Source organism: Aspergillus glaucus, assembly GCF_001890805.1.
Source record: "Aspergillus glaucus CBS 516.65 unplaced genomic scaffold ASPGLscaffold_6, whole genome shotgun sequence".
NCBI lineage: Eukaryota > Fungi > Ascomycota > Eurotiomycetes > Eurotiales > Aspergillaceae > Aspergillus > Aspergillus glaucus.
In genome coordinates, this window is record NW_019170458.1 from 341,081 (window position 1) to 360,768 (window position 19,688).

The 19,688-nt window shown below is 48.4% G+C and overlaps 7 protein-coding genes and 1 non-coding gene across 8 annotated transcripts; 3 read left to right on the forward strand and 5 right to left on the reverse strand.

The window, feature by feature from the left end:
* Positions 1 to 285: 285 nt before the first annotated feature.
* Positions 286 to 2,307, reverse strand: ASPGLDRAFT_56521 (Zn(II)2Cys6 transcription factor; the record flags this gene model as incomplete). The annotated part of the gene is made up of 6 exons (XM_022548203.1): positions 286 to 544; positions 598 to 1,076; positions 1,134 to 1,986; positions 2,041 to 2,135; positions 2,195 to 2,224; positions 2,278 to 2,307. The coding sequence occupies 6 exons, from the start codon at positions 2,305 to 2,307 to the stop codon at positions 286 to 288; spliced, it is 1,746 nt and encodes a 581-aa protein (XP_022402654.1).
* Positions 2,308 to 2,732: 425 nt separating this feature from the next.
* ASPGLDRAFT_167757 (NmrA/HSCARG family protein) lies at positions 2,733 to 4,044 on the forward strand. Its single transcript, XM_022542650.1, has 3 exons — positions 2,733 to 2,998; positions 3,058 to 3,481; positions 3,533 to 4,044. Exons 1-3 carry the CDS (start codon positions 2,825 to 2,827, stop codon positions 3,868 to 3,870), a joined length of 936 nt encoding a protein of 311 aa, XP_022402655.1. The 5' UTR covers positions 2,733 to 2,824; the 3' UTR covers positions 3,871 to 4,044.
* A 2,454-nt stretch (positions 4,045 to 6,498) lies between these two features.
* Positions 6,499 to 8,253, forward strand: ASPGLDRAFT_122871 (cytochrome P450; the record flags this gene model as incomplete). Its single annotated transcript, XM_022540363.1, has 3 exons — positions 6,499 to 6,702; positions 6,764 to 7,036; positions 7,090 to 8,253. The coding sequence occupies 3 exons, from the start codon at positions 6,499 to 6,501 to the stop codon at positions 8,251 to 8,253; spliced, it is 1,641 nt and encodes a 546-aa protein (XP_022402656.1).
* Positions 8,254 to 9,764: 1,511 nt separating this feature from the next.
* On the reverse strand, positions 9,765 to 11,254 carry ASPGLDRAFT_44935 (uncharacterized protein; the record flags this gene model as incomplete). Its single annotated transcript, XM_022546123.1, has 3 exons — positions 9,765 to 10,411; positions 10,616 to 10,896; positions 10,933 to 11,254. Coding segments are annotated over 3 exons (903 nt in total), but the record flags the coding sequence as incomplete, so codon positions are not given.
* A 1,748-nt stretch (positions 11,255 to 13,002) lies between these two features.
* ASPGLDRAFT_t59 lies at positions 13,003 to 13,074 on the forward strand. The gene has a single exon. It is a non-coding gene; the product is annotated as a tRNA-Glu (tRNA).
* A 30-nt stretch (positions 13,075 to 13,104) lies between these two features.
* On the reverse strand, positions 13,105 to 14,824 carry ASPGLDRAFT_44939 (isoaspartyl peptidase/L-asparaginase). Its single transcript, XM_022546124.1, has one exon. The coding sequence runs from the start codon at positions 14,580 to 14,582 to the stop codon at positions 13,158 to 13,160; it is 1,425 nt and encodes a 474-aa protein (XP_022402658.1). The 5' UTR covers positions 14,583 to 14,824; the 3' UTR covers positions 13,105 to 13,157.
* A 131-nt stretch (positions 14,825 to 14,955) lies between these two features.
* ASPGLDRAFT_44940 (protein transporter TIM17) lies at positions 14,956 to 16,384 on the reverse strand. Its single transcript, XM_022546125.1, has 4 exons — positions 16,057 to 16,384; positions 15,787 to 15,985; positions 15,538 to 15,692; positions 14,956 to 15,463 (listed from the first exon to the last, which is right to left on the reverse strand). The coding sequence occupies exons 1-4, from the start codon at positions 16,123 to 16,125 to the stop codon at positions 15,422 to 15,424; spliced, it is 465 nt and encodes a 154-aa protein (XP_022402659.1). The 5' UTR covers positions 16,126 to 16,384; the 3' UTR covers positions 14,956 to 15,421.
* Positions 16,385 to 16,435: 51 nt separating this feature from the next.
* ASPGLDRAFT_44943 (putative C6 transcription factor) lies at positions 16,436 to 19,181 on the reverse strand. The gene is made up of 4 exons (XM_022546126.1): positions 18,917 to 19,181; positions 18,333 to 18,849; positions 17,361 to 18,277; positions 16,436 to 17,304 (listed from the first exon to the last, which is right to left on the reverse strand). Exons 1-4 carry the CDS (start codon positions 19,134 to 19,136, stop codon positions 16,544 to 16,546), a joined length of 2,415 nt encoding a protein of 804 aa, XP_022402660.1. The 5' UTR covers positions 19,137 to 19,181; the 3' UTR covers positions 16,436 to 16,543.
* Positions 19,182 to 19,688: the final 507 nt, after the last annotated feature.

The window sequence follows — 19,688 nt, forward strand, 5'->3', positions numbered from 1 at the left end:
AGGTATATTGAATTGACGTGCTGCTTCAGCAATCACTGTGATTTCCTGTTTCTTGATAGCCTCAATAGCAAGCAGGATTCTGCCCTCTTGTTCAATATATTTTTGGCTCGATTGAGTGCGTTTTGGTGGCATAGTGGGTGGTTGAAAATGGTAGGACGCGACGTGGGTGACGCGAACGCGGTAGGGTGGCGGGTCGCTTGGGGTGGCGGGTCGCTTGGGAAATACGTTAAAAAGATATTAAAGTGGGTTTGAATTTGCTAATTATCCAACCCAAAGGACAATGGCCTAGTTATTATCACCATTAAATACTCCGTTGGGTGAGATGTTGGCCGCTAGGGCGGCTTCCATGGGGGAATCAAGCGGGAGAGTAAGCCTGTTGATGAGGTTGATAAAGTTGTTGACTTGTGTGTCATTGATGAGCCATGTCTGTGACACAAGTTTCTTGATGGTTTTGATGTCTTTTAGGAGACTGTTGGGGTCTGGTAAGGCAGGGCCCAGCCGGAGGGATATCACGAATACCAGCGTGATGTGGAAGAGACAGTACCTGTTGCCTGATTAGCGTGTGGGGGTTTAACAAGAGACTAGCCCAAGACATACAATAAGAAAGATGCGGCTAGTCGTAGATGCGCGCCGCCCTCGATGCTCTTGCGGACCAGATCCAGGGATTCTCGAGCAGCATACAAACACCGTAGTCCGTTCTCTCGAAACACATCATTCGGGCCATCCTCAGACGCTTCACCTTTGCTATTCATTTTCACCCACTGTAGGAAATACGGACGCCACAGTAAAATCCGCAGGTTTCTGTCGCAGATTTGGAGCCGGTCACCGGAGAATTTCAACCACTCTGATCGGGGCGCATAATCCTCGTCTATCAGGTAGGATGGATGGGAAACCCGGCAGTCATCAATCATCTTCTCCATATCTTGCATCTCGGCGATAGAAATATTCGGTTTTGCCACTAGACGACGGTAGATAGCATTTGCCATGGCGTGGAATCGGGACTGGCCAATCAATCCGGAATACAACGTCGGCCCATTTACCTCGAACGGTAACAAAGAGGTCGTGGCATCGAGGTCCTTTCGTCAGATGTTAGAAATCGAACATATTTGAGAGATCTAATGACGCAACTATACCTCATCATGTACATTAAGCACCGGTCTAGTACTTATTTCACTATTATTTGGCAGCAGGAGAGGTAGGCCGAAGGTTTTGGCAGTGCAGCTGTCGAAAATGTAGATGGTCCACCACACTCGCCGTCTCATCTCTCTTTCAAAAACAGTAGAGAATGAATCCGGGCTCTCCCGGTGAAGCCCGAGGCCGATAGCCATCCGCACAGCAACGGAGAGATACTGCAACCCTGCGTCAGGCATGCCCCGTTTTTGTGCAAAATCACTCAAGAGCAAGAGCGCCTGTAAAAGCGTCAAGTTTCCTACCTCCATTAATGAGATCTTTTGCAGAAGATCTTTCGCTTGATGATAGAGATCCAGGTTGGCATTGGAGTGGACATTTCCTAGCGTCCACTCTCCCACTGCCATTAGCGCTTTGTGCAGAATCTGCCACGCCAAGCTGGGAGGATTAAATGCGCGGGCGCTAAGTTCAGCTCTGAATGTTGGCTGATGTACGACAGGATGGCCCGGATGGTAGTTCATGAAATATGCATCGACATATGTCTCCTCGTTGGGGGGTTGAAAACGACCCCCCTGAGCCAAATTCAGGCTTGGTTCCGGAAGCGCTGTACCAACTTCATGAGAAGACTCATTGTCGGCTGATGCTGAGAACGAATACAAGAGCTGATCGGGGGAAGCCACCGGTGCCGTAGTGACGTCCAGGTCATCCGGAGAAATGTTTTCTAAGGGTAGCAGGACATTCTCGGCGCCTTGGTCCTCCACCAGGGAACGGACAATTCGTTCTACATCCCCCGTCGGAAAAAGCCTCTCCAAGGCGGTCTCATATATACCCAGTCGCTCTTCGATACCAGTGAGATGACTACGATTCTAGTGTCAGACCGGGTAACTGGGTGGAAAATCAGCCGGCACTCACGCTCTAGTCAATGGGGTTCGGGAGACCTTCAGTGCATAGGTACACTCCTTCTGGTTATACCTGCATTGCGCGCATGTCGGTCGTTCCTTTGAACACTGCAAAGTCATCAGCATCGGTCATGACTTGAACCACCGGAGCTAGATTATATATTCACCTTCGATTTCCGGGCCCTGCATTCATTACACTGGCAGCTCATTAACATGCAATTTGTGTCGATGGGACATTGAGAGTACTTACGGATAAGATGTGTGGATTGCGAGGAGCCATTGTACCTGATATTGTCGTAGATACCCCAGATTATCTCCAGTCACATTAGATCCCGGTCCGGAGCAACTAGTTCGGGTAGGACGGTGTGGAATGCCAGGCCGAGTCACAAAATCTCTTTTTTACGTCCCAGGTATTCTGATTTGTTCTGGTTGTCGATTACCAATGGGTGACTAAGTGCTCTCAGTCTCGGGGGTGAACCAGCGGATTAGCCTAGTCCGGGCTCCACTCGGAGTCCGAAGACATTTGTATTATTCTAATCCATATCCGGGGTAGTTAACATTTGCCAGTTCCTAATGATTTCCGGCTTACCAAGGTATAGCTTCGGACTCGCGTGCATCACTGTACGAAGTAGTAATGCTTACACTCATTGCGCCACCGTCTCTCTGTACTCCGTGTATCTGGCTATAAAGATGGCCAGGGTATCTGGTGAAATAGAGTATCATATTCAATTGAATTAATTCATTCTATTCAAATTTCCGAGTCCAAATTTTTTCTCTGCTTCTCGCATCATTCCACCATGTCTAAGCTCATCACCGTCTTTGGCGCCACCGGCAACCAGGGAGGTTCCGTGATCAAGACCATCCTAGCCGACCCTGCAGTGTCGAAGGAGTTCAAGATCCGGGGTATTACCCGGGATGTCTCCAAACCTGCTGCTCAGGAGTTGGTGAAGCAGGGGGTTGAAGTCAAAAGCGTGCGTCATATTTCTTGCTTCCCTTGCTCAAGTGTCATGCTGACTGACCCCTTTACCAGGCCAATATGGACTCGACTGCTTCTCTCCTCGACGCAGTCCGTGGCTCTCACACGGTGTTCCTCATCACCACCCCATGGGGAGAGGGCGAGGGCGGCCCGGAAGTCGAGCTTACCCACGGCACCAATGTCACGAACGCTGCTAAGGAAGCCAGTGTTGAGCACATCATCTACTCCTCTCTGCTTAATGTCACCGAGACCTCCGGCGGCCGTCTCACCCATGTGCCTCACTTTGACCTGAAGGAGAAGGTCGAGAGGTACATCCGGTCGTCTGGTGTTCCGGCCACGTTTGTTCTGCCGGGTTACTTTATGTCCAACTTTGCTGCTTTCGGTATGATCCGTAAGGGCGATGATGGCGTTTACAATCTCGCATATCCAGTCACCAACAACGCCAAGTTCCCTCTGGTCGACGTTCCCGAAGATCTCGGTGGGTTCTTCGTTTCCTTGTATATGTGGGACAACTGACTAACAGTGACAGGCAAATTCGTCCTCGCGGCCATCAAGAAGCGCACCGAGCTCATCGGTGCCCAGATTCTGGCTTCTGCCGATTACTACACTCCCGCTCAGATTCTGGCTGACTTTGAAGCGGCTACTGGAAAGAAGACCCGATATGTGCAGGTAGATGCGGAGACGTATAAGGGATTCTTGCCGGCCCCGGTTGCAGACGAGCTTCTGGAGAACCACCTGTTTATCGAAGAGCCCGGATATTACAATGGTCGCGGCTTGGAGGATAGCAAAAGGCTGCTGTCGGGCCTGGGTTTGAAGACGACCTCTTGGAAGGAGTATGTGCAAAAGCACAAGGAGGCTTTGGTTTGAGGGGACTTTTATGCTTGAAGGCTATGAGGAGTACATTGTAGCAGATGCATGGCTATAGGTGGGAATTCAATGGATTTGTTTCGATAGCATTCCTTATACAATAGTTAAGAACGCAGGATATGGATGGCGTGTATATATCTGAGAAGACTTATGTGAGCTTTAGTATCTTCCAAGCAATGCTGTCGTCTCAACGTAATCATTTCCCTTAACACACTCCCAAATGACTGGCTGTGGCATAAGTTTGCTGTGAAAGTATTTTTTTTGAGTGGCTGATAGGTTTTTTCCAACTCAATTGGCCGTACGGCATCCGGAGGGCTGGCTTGGCTACCTTGGCCAGGATCAACGATCTGAATCAGAAATGTACAAGTGACAATCTTCGATTCTGGAAGCTTCTTGAACCTTTGAAATCAGCCTCAATTACTATTCAGTTCGAAATTATTCCATAATCGCTTAGTGAATTACTTCCTAAAAAGGCAAATTTCAGCACTGGATCTATCACACGACTCCTTCCAGGGCGCAGGATGATATCAGACGGCAGATCTACACGGTTTGCTGGCGTAATCAGATTAGTGTCGGGGACAACTCTAAGCCGACAGCATCTTTCGGTCCGTGGAGCACAGTCTTGGTCGGCATGAATACGAGATATTCGAGTCAGAGACAGGTCTACCACTTTCGGTATTTAAAGGGGATACAATTCCCCCTTCTTCTCTCAAATTAAAGCAGTTCCACCTTCAATCCTCTACAAACCACCACAATTCCTTGTGACATAAAACCAATCAAGCTCTATGGGGGATATTTCGGCCCCAACCCACTAAAGATATCTTTCTTCCTCTTGGAACTCGATATCCCCTACGAGAATGAGTTCGTCGATTTGGCCAAACTCAAAACCCCAAAATACGAAATCATTAACCCCAACGGCCGCCTCCCAGCTATCCACGAACCCAACACTGAAATCACCATCTGAGAATCCGGCGCCATCCTTGAGTACATCATCGACATCTACGACCAAGAGCACAGGCTCAGCTTTGCCCCTGGCACGAAGGAGTTCTACCATGCGTGTCAATGGCTATACTACCAGGTCACTGGTCAGGGTCCGTACTACGGCCAGGCTGTCTGGTTCAAGTGGTACCATGCAGAGCGGGTAAACAGTGCGGTACAGCAATATGTGAACGAGACCAAGCGTGTCTCGAAGGTGTTTGACAAGTGGTTGGAGGACAAGGAGTGGCTTGTTGGTGATAAGATGTCGTATGCTGATTTGGCATTTGTGCCGTGGTAGAGTAATGTGCAGAGTACGTTGTCTGACGAGGGGTATGATGCGAAGGGGTTTCCGCATATGACGGCGTGGTGGAAGAGGATGTCTGAGAGGCCGAAGGTGAAGGAGTTGATTGAGGCACAGGAGAGGCTGTTTCGGGAGATGCAGAAGGCCTTGGGTTAGTGAGGCTCCTCCAGGTGGAATGGTGATGATGTAAATTTTTCGGTCTGAAAAAAGCACTCAATGATATTTTGACGAATGTTCTGTGAGCTCTCAGGAAAAGATTTATTTGTTCCAAAATAGCCAGAATGCAATTATCCAAATCCAACTCATACATACTGCATTTCCTCTCATTCTTCTTATAGTTCTCGTCGACATGCCGCCTACTATTCCGTACATCCAATCTTTAATAAAGATTTTCTTCTCCGGAAACACCTAAACTCCTTGGTGGCTCAATAGAAAGGAGGAAGACAAGCAATACCGAACAGAGTCAAACCCAACCGCGATGAGAAATTTGTGCATCGAGTTGAATAAATATATATTTGGTTGACAGTCCATTACTCGACGTGATGATGATGTTGTCAAAACCAAAAGAGCGACACGAAGCGCCATCTGCACTCCAGTGATATCTCGTTAGACCCGGGGACCACAACAGAGGTATGCACTTGGTCGTTGTTTTAAAGGTTGACTTGTGCATTCATAAGTATGTAGATTAGTAATCAATGCAAATTAACTAACTAATTACAGCCTCGGGATCTTTTTCCTTGTCGACAATTTAAGTATATCTTCGCACAATGGACACGTCGAGATAGCCAGGGATTCGCCCCGCTTCTTGCACAGTATTTCCAGCAGGCAAGGCAAGCTAGCCTCTCACCGTCACTTCACCGAACAACAGCGATCGAGATTCTTCCGATGGTGACATGCGATTTGATCGTCGCTCGCATTGTATACGTATACAGAGTACGCCTGGCATACACATGCTGCAGGATCTCGAGTTCCAGTCAAATCTTAAATCAAGTATAAGTTGAAGGATCGTTTGGGCCGCTGATTCGACGACCGATTGGGAACTTCGGCTGGGCTCTTCTGTCAAAGTGGGACCGAGATCTCGCACTTGTTCGGGGGATCTTTGCGGGTCTTCAGCACTGACCAAGTGCGATTTTTTTTAAGGGAAGGGGGGTTCATGATTATTTTGGCTCTGATGTCAGTGGCATAAAAGGGTGAATGAGTCCCTGGTGCGGGTGGGTTATGAATTGATGCGGGATCCGTTCACATGAAAATTTTTATACCCGGTCCTTTTCTCTTTTAAACCACGGAATATACGGAATACCGGAAATTCCCATTGTCACTCGCATGCTCGATCTTCGTTGATTCCCAAAATGGCGCGACCCAGTATCCACTTCGGGGTTGTTTACTTCAGTATCGCAGCTCTGGTACATTTAAGACCCGAGTATAGAGTGCTCAACTCATCAGTCTTGACGTTCATCGGGTTGTCAATTATTGCGACAGCACTTCGGATCATCTATGATTTAAGTTTATATCCTCAATTCTTCACACCTCTCAAACAATTACCGACACCGCCGGTGAGATCCCTTGTCTACGCGTTAACCCGTCAAAAGGGACTTACTCTGACCGTCTGGACAGACGCGAACATGGCTCAGAGGCAACACGAAATCTATCTTTCTGGAGACTCCCCTGGATGAAATGGCGGACTGGATCAGGAATGTGCCCAATGATGGGCTGATCCGCTATTACATGGTTGGAAACCTAGAACGTGTTCTTTTGACATCCCCCAAAGCCCTCAGTGAGGTGCTCGTTCACAAGGCGTATGACTTCTGCAAGCCGGAACTGGTGCAGCTTCAATTAAGGCGTGTTACTGGAAACGGTCTCCTTCTCGCGGAGGGAGATGAGCATAAGGTGCGACTATTTCATTACAGCTTCCCACTAAAGTGTACTAACTCCGCTTACAGCTACAACGAAAGAACCTTATGCCAGCGTTCTCCTACCGCCATGTCAAAGACCTTTACCCGGTATTCTGGGCTAAGAGTGCCGAAATGGCGAACCTGATCGAGCAAGATATTAAATCTCGGAAGAACCCAGAAGACGATGTCGTCCAAATCGGTAACTGGGCCAACAGAGCGACCTTGGATATCGTTGGCCTTGCAGGAATGGACCATGACTTTGAGTCTCTACACGACCCCGACAATGAGCTCAACAGGCAGTACCGTCGATTCTTCAATGATGACCCCAAAATGACGAGAATAATCGTGCTCCTAGGCTTGTTTGCAGTCGACCTCAAGCTCCTCCAGAAACTCCCCGTCCGACGCAACAAGATCGCCCAAGAGACATCAGGATTCCTCCGCAGCGTTGCCCGGCAAATCATCCATGAAAAGCGCGAAAAAATAGAAAACAAAACCGAAAACAACGGAATCGACATCATCTCCGTCGCCCTACAAAGTGGCACCTTCACAGAAGAAAACCTAGTCGACCAAATGATGACCTTCCTAACAGCCGGTCACGAAACAACAGCCACAGCCATGCAATGGGCCATCTACGCCCTTTGCAAACACTCAGACGTACAAACCCGTCTCCGCGAAGAAATCCGCACAAACCTCCCCTCCATCTCCTCCCCCTCACCAGCCCCCTTATCCGCCGCAACCCTCGACTCCCTCCCCTACCTTAACGCCGTCTGCAACGAAGTCATCCGCTTCTACCCCTCCGTCCCAGCCACAGTCCGCATCGCCTCCCGCGACACAACTATCACCGGCGTCCCGATCCCCAAAGACACCTTCTTCATGATCTCGCCGCACATCATCAACCGACAGGAAGAATTCTGGGGTCCCGAGGCAGCTACATTCAACCCAGAACGATGGATCGACTCAGACACAGGACGCACGAATAAGACCGGCGGGACGAGTAATAACTACGCTTTGTTGACCTTCCTCCACGGCCCAAGGAGTTGTATCGGGCAAGGGTTTGCGAAGGTCGAGCTTGCTTGTCTGGTTGCTACGATGGTGGGCAAGTTTGAGATGGAATTGAGGAATCCGGATGCGAAGTTGGAGATTAGGAAGGGTGCCACGGTACATCCTAAGGATGGGGTTATGGCGAGGTTGACACCGCTGGAGGGGTGGTGATTTGGATTTGGATTTAGAGTGTTGAAGGTGTTTGGTGGTCTTTGTCTTTTATTTATCTCTTGTTCGTTGTTTAGCCAATCATATGTTCTACTTCGTAGTCTTGGGTGACGGCGAATTGCTAGAAGCGGTATAGTGTTCCTGTTTAGGTTTGTGCTCCATAAAGTCGCCCTCCATCGCTGTTTCAACTTCAACCAAATTTTTGTTGTTCTTCCTTTCACCTTTTCGCCCCTGCCGCCTTGTCACGGGGAATTAGCAGAGTTATATTTCATAGGTTCATATGCTGTGACATGAATTGGAGGGAAATGTCGAGTTGAGATCAGCGGGTGAAAATCCTGAACGCCGAGTTCACCGAACTTCTCGTGCACTCTAGTGGACAGATATTAGATGGATATAGTATGAGTATGGCAGGTGGAAGAGCGAGGGATCATACAAATTCTCAATATTTTGATCATATTCTTCGAATGCCTCTTATGGTTTCGTAGCGGATGACGAGTCTCTTGAGATACAATGAGTTGGTATATAGCTTCGGAAGACTGGTTTAAGGTGATCAACTAATGTATTGTGTCATCTTGTCTTCGGGACTGGAGTTCTTGGGAGGGAGGGCGTGTCTGGATAAAGAAAGAGAAAGTGATAAAATGGTTATTTGCTTTGCAGATTCAGAAGAGAGGTCTGTCGGCTATATATTACAGAGTACAGTGGGATCGCCTTCAGCTGAGGGGTAGGTATATCATAGGGGCCACGTATGATGCAGAGATCTGCAGAGCATCTAGTAATATGACAGGCGCAACATACTAGCATATGAGAAATTGTTGGGAGCTGAACTTGATTGTCTCTCTTTGCCCAATAACACTCTCCATTTACAACTCTTCCTGGCGAGAAAATTTGGTAGGGCCTGGTCCACCGTGGCTGAAGTGATGAATGTGGCTGGCTGAATATCCTTTTCTTGCTATGCGCAGTAGTAGAAGCGTATTATGCTGACTAGATGTAGTAAGGATTTCTTTAAATGCAACGGAGGGCTGTCTATTTTCAGTTGAGACAAGGATGCCATACTAATGTCAAGTGGTAAACCACGAATAGTAGAGCATGGGGGTAGTAAGTCCTAATGAGTCCCATTGTCACTAACAATGTAAATGCCATTTTGATTTAGATTACATCATTATTGGATCTGCTATTGATCTATAGATTTGGGTCTACATCATTGGTGAACAATGATGGATAGATAGACCCTCACATATCCAGAATGGGAAAGGTGAATGTTCTGCACCTCATTGGTGTTGGGATTGAGGCCTTCAAGTTGTAAGGCAGGATGACTGGTTTTGGCAAGTTTGTTGCCACTCTGCATTTTTGGGTCCCAGGTCGGCATAAGCTCTGCGGGGTCGCTTATGCTGGTGCGTTTTTATCCCAGACAATGTGGTTAAGGTCCCATGCTGCTTAATGCAAAGAATTCTTGATCAGATTTTTCCTAGCGACTGCAGAACTCTGCAGACAGCTTTGCTCCTTGCTCGCCGTACTGGGGATATGAAATTGATCGTTACTTAAAGCTCCTGGAAAACAGTTAGTACGAGCATTCAGAGCATTGCACATCATGCCAGGATCAGTATGCACAAACCTATAACTACACAAAGCGTCAAAAAATCAATGTTGTGTAAAATTAAGCCCATCGGCATCCGGATTTTCAAAAACAGTATCCCAATGCCTCTGAACATCTTCACAAAACCCATCCCCAGCCTCCCAAGTCTCAAAAGCACCCGCTAAAGTACAGCTCACTATCATGACCTCCTCCCAAGCCATCCGTTCAATATCATATCCAAGCCGCTGAACTGATGTCTGTGGAGTGGTCCACATCCTCCTCCGCCCATCAATCTTCCAACAGTTTTTTTTCCCCGGGGTTAAATTTGACTATATTCGCATAGATGAAGAATGCCCGAGGGGCAGCGGCCACAGATGTATCCTTTACCTGCCATTTCCCTTGCTGGGTAAGCTTGTAGTCCACCCCTGGATCGGCCTGCAGCATCACTACATGGATAATGTCATGGTCATTCCCTTCATAGCGCTGGCGACCCAGATCTGCAAATTTCTTGCTGGCTGTGTAGAATTTCTTGCCCACAGCAGCGGCAGCCTGTATGAATGTGTCCTTATCGCCTTCTCCCGGGGCACCCTAATCAAGGAGGTGGTAGTAGTGCAATGGGCCGTAGTAGTTGTAGTAGGCTGCTAGAAGAAGGGTGTGGGAATGGGCTTTCTTGGAGACCAGGAACACACCTGCTTCAGTTGTTGCGCAGTCTGTGGTGGCAAACTCAGGTTAGTGAGAGATGATGAAGCATAGTGGGGAGATGGTGCTGGCCCAGTAATCAGGCCAGGTGACCAGGCCTGTGGATTTGAATGGGTCGGTGGTTAAAAGGGTTGCAGGGTAATGGATGGGGATGCAGTCAGCATCTAGCCAGGTGACCTTTTTGAATGATGAGAAGAGGACCGCGAAGGATTTGAGTTGGTAGTGCTTGATTTTTACCCCATCTGTATTATCAGTGCTTTTTAGGTTTTCTAGGCCCATCACCTCTGAGAGCACTACACATCTCGCATTGAGTTCTGGGAAAGTCATTTCACAGATGTGCGACTTGTATTCAGTTGAATCTTTGACAAAGAGCTCTACCGGCAATGTACACCCAGTTCATCAAAGCAAACGCAGGGTCGCTATAAAGGTCGGCATATATTTAACCCCTGCAGACGACACGATGCCTTCAGTCAGAACCATATAAGGAACATCAATCCTTCGGGTCGCCTGAACAAAGCCATCATGCACTGTCTGCATGGCCTGTAAGATATCATTGGCCTTATTGATATGATTCTCCCAATCAATTTCAAACACAGCGTCATATCTCGGCCACCCTGCCGATTCAATCAATTCCAGAGGCGAACATCGGGGCACATATTTATCGAGCAAGAAATAAAATTGATCCCGGAATTGTATCTGGTGATTGTGGAATGCCGCCCGAGCAATATAGCTGACTTTCCAAGCCATAAATGATAAGTATTGACTAGAATGAGGATGACCAGAACAGTGGCGAAGATCCTCTTGTTCAGGTCAACTCTTCTGCTCGTCCACATTTTCGAAAATGCATTGTCAGTCCCGAGAAAAGTGGTAGGTAAGATGATAGTAATAAGCAACGTCAAAGTCAGCCTGGCGCTCCTAAAAGGGAATCCTGGTGGGACTGTCATTAAAACAAACAACAGCGAAGATCACTACACGTCCTAGTACTTGATAGCACCGTCAATTGGGACTGTAATCATTGCCGCAGCGAATCCGCTTTTCTAATTCGAGCCTCACCATGACTTAGCTTGCATCTTAGCACAGCGGTCTTTATTTCGGCTGTCGGGCAAGAGAGCACCCACCAAACAAAGAAATTCTTTTCGCTGATCCAGGAGGCTCTCTGGAACCTTACAGCTTCTCCGTTTCGAGACATGATTGAATGAGATTCAGTTTGATTCCGAGCTTTCCATGATCCATGTTGGAGAGGCAATTTGTGCTTCTGAAGAGCCTCCGATCCCTGTAAGTCTGTTGAATTACTGCCCCGGACACCGGATAACCTTTTCGGAAAATGTAGTTTCCTCCAGCCGGTAACTAGTTACCATTGGCACATTATGTTAACAAAACTAACTTGAATGGATGTATTGTCAATTCTTCTTAGGAGACACAGTAGCCATACGCTTTGTGCCATCTTGTTTTGTGTACTCGCTCCATTATTGCCTCTCTTAGTTATGGGGCGTGAAATAATATTATGGTACATTCTTCAGTGTGTGTGACAAGCTTACCTTGTAAATCCTTTTTGACAAGAAACTGTTACATACGACCATAGGGTGTGGAGAACAGGGCTTCCCGTCCGCTCAGCCGTACTTAAGCCACACGCCGGCCGGTTAGTAGTTGGGTGGGTGACCACCAGCGAATCCCGGCTGTTGTATGTTTTCATTTTTTTTGCTGTTTAGTTGCGATGCAGGTGATTGAGGTGATATGTTAGTACCCAGTGGGTCACTAGCCGATAGGCACCTGAGGAATAAACTAACTACGTTTGCCCACTAAAATGATACCTTTAGAGTTAAGGATGAGTGGGTGAGCATGCATGACCATGCAAAACAAAACCGCTTTTTAAAGCGGCGACGCCGCGACGGAAATGCCACGAAGTTTTGTGGCCTTTCCGCCGTCACCCAGAGTTACTCCGTATTCTCTAACGGCAGAGGTTCAAAAGCGAATGGTTCGTTCCGAGGTAAAATAGCAACCCTAACTTCCTACTATCATAACCGAATCAATAGTTACTATACTTCGCTAAGAAATAACCAAGAGTAGCTTAAACCGATAAATTTCACCAAGGCTTACGAATTTGGGCTATAGAAAATTTCTTCGCTAGACTCTTCTAGGTAGGCATACCCCTGTATATACCTAGCTAAATGATTAGGCCATGATTCATATATTCAAGATCGTGAATCTTCACACGGCAAAGAACAAAAACTGCAGAGTGGGGATCAGAGGACTCATGCCGCCTCTCATAGAAAGATATCTTTGCGACTCAGTAGGAGTTGCGCCCGCCAAGTCAGTCGTCATACTAGAATTTCTTGAGTGAATTTTGGGAGCCAAAAGCCGTCGTGACAGGAGAAGTTTTGTCTGCGCTTAACCTCGGAGGGTGAGTCAGATTTATAAAGTACAGACAAGAGGGCATTTAGGGCACTTGATTCGAAGTATAATAACTTAATCCAACAACATCCGATATGGTGTAATGGTTAACATCGCCGTCTCTCACACGGCAGCTCGGGGTTCGATTCCCCGTGTCGGAACATATCAGTGATTTCTTTTTTGTTTTTGTTGAACCATCAGTTTCTGCAATTACTTTTGCATTTTTATTCAATGGCTATGCTATTCAACGATATTCATCCCTGAAAACCATAACCCTTTCAGTCTCACCATATTCATCCTCCTCTATCCACGCCCTCCACATCCCTCCACAATTGAAATCAAACACAACCTTTCCATGCCGTAGTCTGTGCCCTTGGCTTTCCGCATTGACTTCCGCTTCCGCTTCAATCCCAATGATCCCGCCCTCTCCCTCGCGAGTTGTGCCCCATCGCTTTCCGGCAGAAGTCTGCAAGTCGCCACCCGGTCCTGCGATAGCCTTGATGGCCTGAGCAAGGGTAGTTGAAGAAGCGGGTGGTGAAAAACGAAGCATGGCGCTCGCTGTGCGAGCTGCTGCAATTCGTAGGAAGGAGTCGCCATTTCCTGTGCCGGAGAGAGCTACTCCTCGTCTTGTGGTGCGAGCGTGTGACTCGAACTCGTCTGAGTAGCCCTTCTCATCGTCGTCAGGGGTCCCCTGGTTATCGGGATTGGCTGCCGGGATAGATGTATATGCACTGTTTCTCTTGTTGATGAACGACGGCGTGCATTCTGAGAATAGAGACCGGATATTTTTGAAGCCCCAGGTCGGGGAATTTGGCGATGTTGGAGAAACCAATGCTTCCTGTTCGTCCGGGACTTCTTCTTCCTCATCCTCTGGAGAATATGATGGATAATTAACATCCCAAGCCTCCGCCCAGAACCCGGAACCCATAGTCGGTGTATCACCAATCCTCCCAGGCCATTTATTCGTGAGCCCTCCGGTACTCGTCGCAACAGCCAGATTCCCCCATTGATCAAGACACACGCAACCAACAGTACCCTGGCTCATGGATATTAATTCCTCATGCTCTCCATCTCCACGTTCACCCTCACCCTTCTCCTCCAACCCCCGCCGATGTTCCGTCCACCTCTTCTCCGTCCAAAACCACTCATCAGGCATAATCTCCAGCCCCCACTCCCTCGCCTGCTCCTCCACATACGGCGCCACAAGCTGCATATGCATACTCCCCCCATCCCCATTCGGCTTGCCGTCCGCATCGTAACCCGTGCGAAGTAACGACTCCCTCGCAAGACGAATAGGATGCCTCACGTTCCGGACTCCCATAACCCCGGCTCCTCTTTTTATATTCTCCTGCCTTTCATCGTCGTCGCCACGAACAGAGGTAACCATAACCGAAGCTTCCATTTCAATCGTCCCCGCGGAGGTAAACACGCTTCCGCGGCCGCAGTTGAAGAGTTCATCGTCTTCCATTAGTGAGACGGCGTGGGTGGCTGCGTCTAGGGCGGCTGCGCCATTGTGCAACAGGTCTTTCGTTGAGCGAAGATAGGATAGTAATGAGGCGTGGTATTTCTCGTAGAGGTCTGGAGGTAGAGAGGAGCGGTGGATATCGCCGGCGCCGCCGTGGAGGATTAAAGTTGGTTTAAAAGTTGGTGGTGCCGATTTATTAGTCATTATGTCGAATACTAGGTCGATATTAGGGGTATGTATGTCGCTGCGAGGTTTTATTTAAAGGGGATTCGTCTTCGGATGTATGCGGCTAGAGATACTTGGGTACGAAGAGGGGCATTGGGCGTAACATGTCAGTGCACTCGGTTGTACATTTCCAGGAGGCGGAAACCTGCAGTTTTATAGTAGAAGAAGTGTCCCTGGCATAAATTACCCCTGGGGTACAGGATGTCGGTGTCGCGCGATGTGCATTCGGAGATGGATGACGTCGTCCGTGCTTATCAGGAGCTTTTCCCCTTTGGGAAATACAGCTGTCAAACTATGGAGCATAGAGGCTGAGGCGGTGGACGGTCTTTTGGACATTGATTGTTCATAATTGTGCCAACATCGAACAGAAGAACTCCTATTCTGCAGTTATATAAGCGAATACTCGGTTACAGTGTTACATGGAAACAATGTGAGATATAGTGCATCCAAATGTCGCATTATACCTGATAATCCGCAAGATAATGTACAAGAATGGAAATGCCCCAGGCGAACGAACTATTCACCCCGACGACATCTCCGAACAACTGCTTTTGATCTCCCAGCAACACAACACAATCATAATGCAAAATCTGTGAAATCCATAAACCGCCGTCAAAATAGTGAGTAGTTATAACATAAATGGAAGCCGAAGACAGAAAGGAAAACTCTATGCCACGCTCCCTGTAAAAAAGCAGCAAACAGCAATGACCGGGACCCAACACCAGTGAAGAGAGAAGAGATGAGAGTGTATCAAGGTATCAATCGAAGATTGCGAGACGAGAGGATCATCGCTTCGGATCGATATATTAGGGAGGAGTTTAGATGACAGCCTTTCCTTCGGCCGGAGGCGGAGGGGGGAGCTAAATCGGTAGAAGTCAGTCAAGCCGTTCAAGAGCACGCCTGTTTTAGCGCTTCATTAGCAACCGGGTCTCACCTCGAGTTTTGTGTTGTCCGCCATAAGTCTCTGGAAACCAATACCAACACCCTCGATAACACCCAGGAAAACAGCACACATGATAGCCGAGTTCCTAGCAGCCTTGTAACCACCACGGATAGCCAAAGAACCACCAGTGAAGAAACCAGCGATAACTGTTCAAACCAGTAGTCAGTCAAACGAACGATTTCCTTTTCTCCGAACATCCGACACCAGCCACTATCCGTCTGCAAAGGAGGGAAAACGCACTTGCATTATAGGCGTCCTCTTTTCGCCGGATTCCCTTGATCGCACAGTCGTATGTCGAGAACATACCACCCCAGACACCAAAGTTACCACCGAGAACGGGAGCTCGTGCCTTGATGGCTGTGATTGCGCCTATCCGTCGCTCTCCGTAAGGGCTGTTTCTGAACCCCTTAACACCGTGCCAGACCGCGCCACCAATTGCCTAAACGAGACAAAGTATCAGTATCCGGGTGTGCAATGGGGCATGCTTCATGAATCCGGGTAAAGACATACACCCATACAGAAAGCACCACCAAAGTCGCTCAGGGCAACCCAGGGGCAGGGATCTCTCGAGTGATCCATAGCGAAGTATTGAAAGTCGTAATAAAAAGGTAGAGAAGCGGATCGGGGGGTAGGTCGCTAATTCGACGTAGCCGTGAAGCCGGTGGTTCAAAGAAATGTGCGGTTTCGGAACAGCGAAAATGTCGGGCGGAACACGGGAAGCGAGGTTCGTACGTCCCGGTGGTGGAATGGACAAGTCGAGAGTCTTCCTAGATTGTTGCGAGGCCGGCAAGACAATGTTTTGGACAGGCGACGAGGCCGAAGGTGGGCACGATGGAGTTTGCGGATCGCAACAACTTTTTCTCTTCCGGCGGGAAAAACGTGACCTCGGCCGGGGTATATCATGTGACCCATACTGACTAAACATTAACAACCAATCATAACAATCATAGCACTTCGTCACTTTTCTGCAAGCGTTACTGCTATTTACAGTCTATGGTCATGATGGTAGGTTCCAAATAAAATCCAATGCACCTCCTTCAAGCGCCGGTATCTGCCCACCACTACTAATGCCAAACGGAGCCATCGACGGGTCGAACGGCAACGAAAGCCAATCATCCGCAGCCATATCATTCAACGATGGAATGAAGCTGATATCCGACATGCCCTGTGAGATTGGCGTACTGTTTACCATTGTCGCGTTGTGGCGACTAGCCCCGTTATCGGGCCGTGAAGGTGGGCCCGTGGCAGATGCTGTGGTAGTGCCGCGGCTGTTCTTCATGCCCTTTGATGATACCAGCAGATTGCGTCGCAAGCGCGAGACATGCAAGTCCAGGAGTGTAGCATAGCGGCTACTCAGATGGATATCATCCAGGGTGTTTGATTTCAGCGCCTGGATGGTTTTCTCGAGGATATCGAGTGATTCCCGGAGTTTTGCTTGGCGCGCGCCCAAACTTAGGGCCTTCATCAAGAAAATAGACGAGCTTGTTATGCGCAGGAATGTTCGGACCGGAGAGAACCGCAATGCTCCAGTTTCTGCGAGCTGACTGACCTTTTGTAGGATCTGGCAGCAGCCGTCGATGACTTCTTGGATATATTCGTAATCGATGGAGTCGATATTCAGAGGGCGCACCTCTTCCAAGTTAGGTTCTCCGTCTGCGAGGACCCGTTCTACCACGGCTTGCATTCCGACTGAGTGGGTGTAGACGCGGACAAAGTGGTATTCGATGAAAAGGATATTGAAAAATGGCTTATCCAGTACTGTACCACGGTAGTCAGCTCACATTCCACGGAATATAGAATCAACAAGTACTCACATTGAGGCAGAAGATATTTTACTTTCCACTGAGTGAGCAGCGGCCGAAAATGATCCAACAGATCAATATACCGACCACTGTGTAATTGCTGCCTCGCAAACGAAACAGAAGGGAAGAAAGTATCAGTCACCGATTTAGCCAACTTGGTCAAGTCCATCCACGAATCCATGAACGTGAACCATCCATCCCCAGACCGGCTGAGCTCCCTTGTAGCCTGCCCACCTATGATCGCATGATTCAGGCTCTGCGGCATGAGCGATATACACCCTATTCTCCACGCCAATTGGTTAATATATACGTATAGCAAGCGCTGTACGCGCTGTCTGCGGAACTTCATCTGGTCACTGGGCATGAGCCCTTTCGGCTCCGATGGAGGATCCGGTTCCTTATCCCCAACTTCAAAAATGCCAAGTTCATGCGCAAGCGACAATGCAGATCCAAGCAGCATCCAAGACATCTGGTCTGACCTTCTAGCCGGCTCAATCATATCTTCTAGCCACCTGTCAGCAGACAGCGTATCTTCCTCATCAGCGTTTGCGCGAGACTCGGTGATTCCTGTCATCAAGTCACAATCCCAACCGTCAACTTCCGGAGGGAAATGCAGTGAACGGGGATGCCATTCGGACATCAATAGAAGAGCCTCGATGGTTCCAATGCCGCGGATTTTTGACGAAGTAGATTTATCCTGGCCAAATATGAGGCGTGTGATTAGTTGCTGGCAATGCTGCCAGAGTCGGTGGTGGATAAAGAAATTTCTTGATTCGCCGCCTGCTCCTGGTAATACGTGATAGCGAGCAGATACCATTAGGATTGTGCAGCATAAGACTGGATCGCGCGTAAGGAGACAATAGTGATTTGCATGATTTGCGTAGAAGTCTGTGAGTATGGGGGATAACGGAGACATGTTTTTGAAGAACCTGTCGCCATTCAGTCAGCTGTATCCCAACAATGTCTAATGAAAATGAGGCATACAGATCGATAAATGTCACTGCTTCTCTGGAGGTAAACCACCCCATTTTGACAAAACGACATGACTCCCACACATCAAGAACCTCTTTTGACACCCGAGAGATTTCCACGGGGTACACCGTTCTCGTTGAACCCTCAAAAGGGCCCGAGTAACCGCCTGCTAATGAGTCTTCGTCCCTGGTGGTTCTGCTCTCAGACGATATGGCATTTCCCGGTTGAGAGTCTGTGGTCATGCCATTCCCACGACTATGAGCCGCAGCAGCCTCGAACAGGATATTGAGTGCATCGTTCCCGCTGGCGACAACGGTGCGCATCATCGAATTTCCAAGGCTGGAGGTAGGTTGCTGTCTATCTTGATTGCTCTCGTTGATATTTCCGGTGTTCTCTGTAAATGCAGTTTCATCATTCCCCGGACTAGGTCCATACTCCGACATATCACGCGAATCATGTCTCTCACTGGTACCATTCGACCACCTCCTTCTCGTCGTCGGTGAAGGCGTATCCACACCATCCTCCGCATCTAAGTAAATAAAACCCACATCAGTACAAATATAGCACGATCAAACCAGACGCAGCTAACAACCCACATCTCTTCTTCCCCCTCTCCCAAGCCCTCTTCTCACTAAACAAACACTCCTTCTGCTCCCTCCGACATCTCGTACACGGAGGCCCGATCGTCGCACCATCTTCTCCTGTCCCCAGCTCGCATTTAGCCTTGCGTTGCCGACAGGAGATACAAGCTTTGTAGGTGCGCTGGTACACCCGGTCCACGGTGTGTTGTCCACGGGATGGCCTTCTGATCTCCATGTCGGTTAGTCACGGATTGGCCAATAGCATTGAGAGGATTGTTATCTGGTTCGTCTGGGGCGATATGAGGTCACGTAGCGTTCCAGTCTGGAAGACGAGGGATGGTGGAATGGTGTCAAAATATCCGGGAGGAGGTGCGGGGCGGATGTTGCGAAATAGCCGCTGATTGCCGGCGGCGGGTGTTTGGAACATCCGGTGGAGGGTAGCCCTAACATCCAGGTCCAATTGGCGATCATGGTTTAAAATTAATGCAAATAGTTAATATCTATCGATGCGATTGACATGTGAATATTCTAGTTTTTTAAGTCTCCATCTACTTTGTATTATTTCGTAGGCATAGTCACTAACTGGCTTTGATATATATTATGTGCATTCATGTATATTTACACTCCTATTAAAAGTCGCAGTTTTCTTCATTGAAAACGGATAATAATACTCTGTAGTTCTAGAATAGTTTCAAAAATAGTTAACTAGTTAGTTAGCAACGAAAGATGACAAATCATAATCCAGAAAACGGAAACAAGCGGAAATCTGTCCATGCAGACTTGGGTA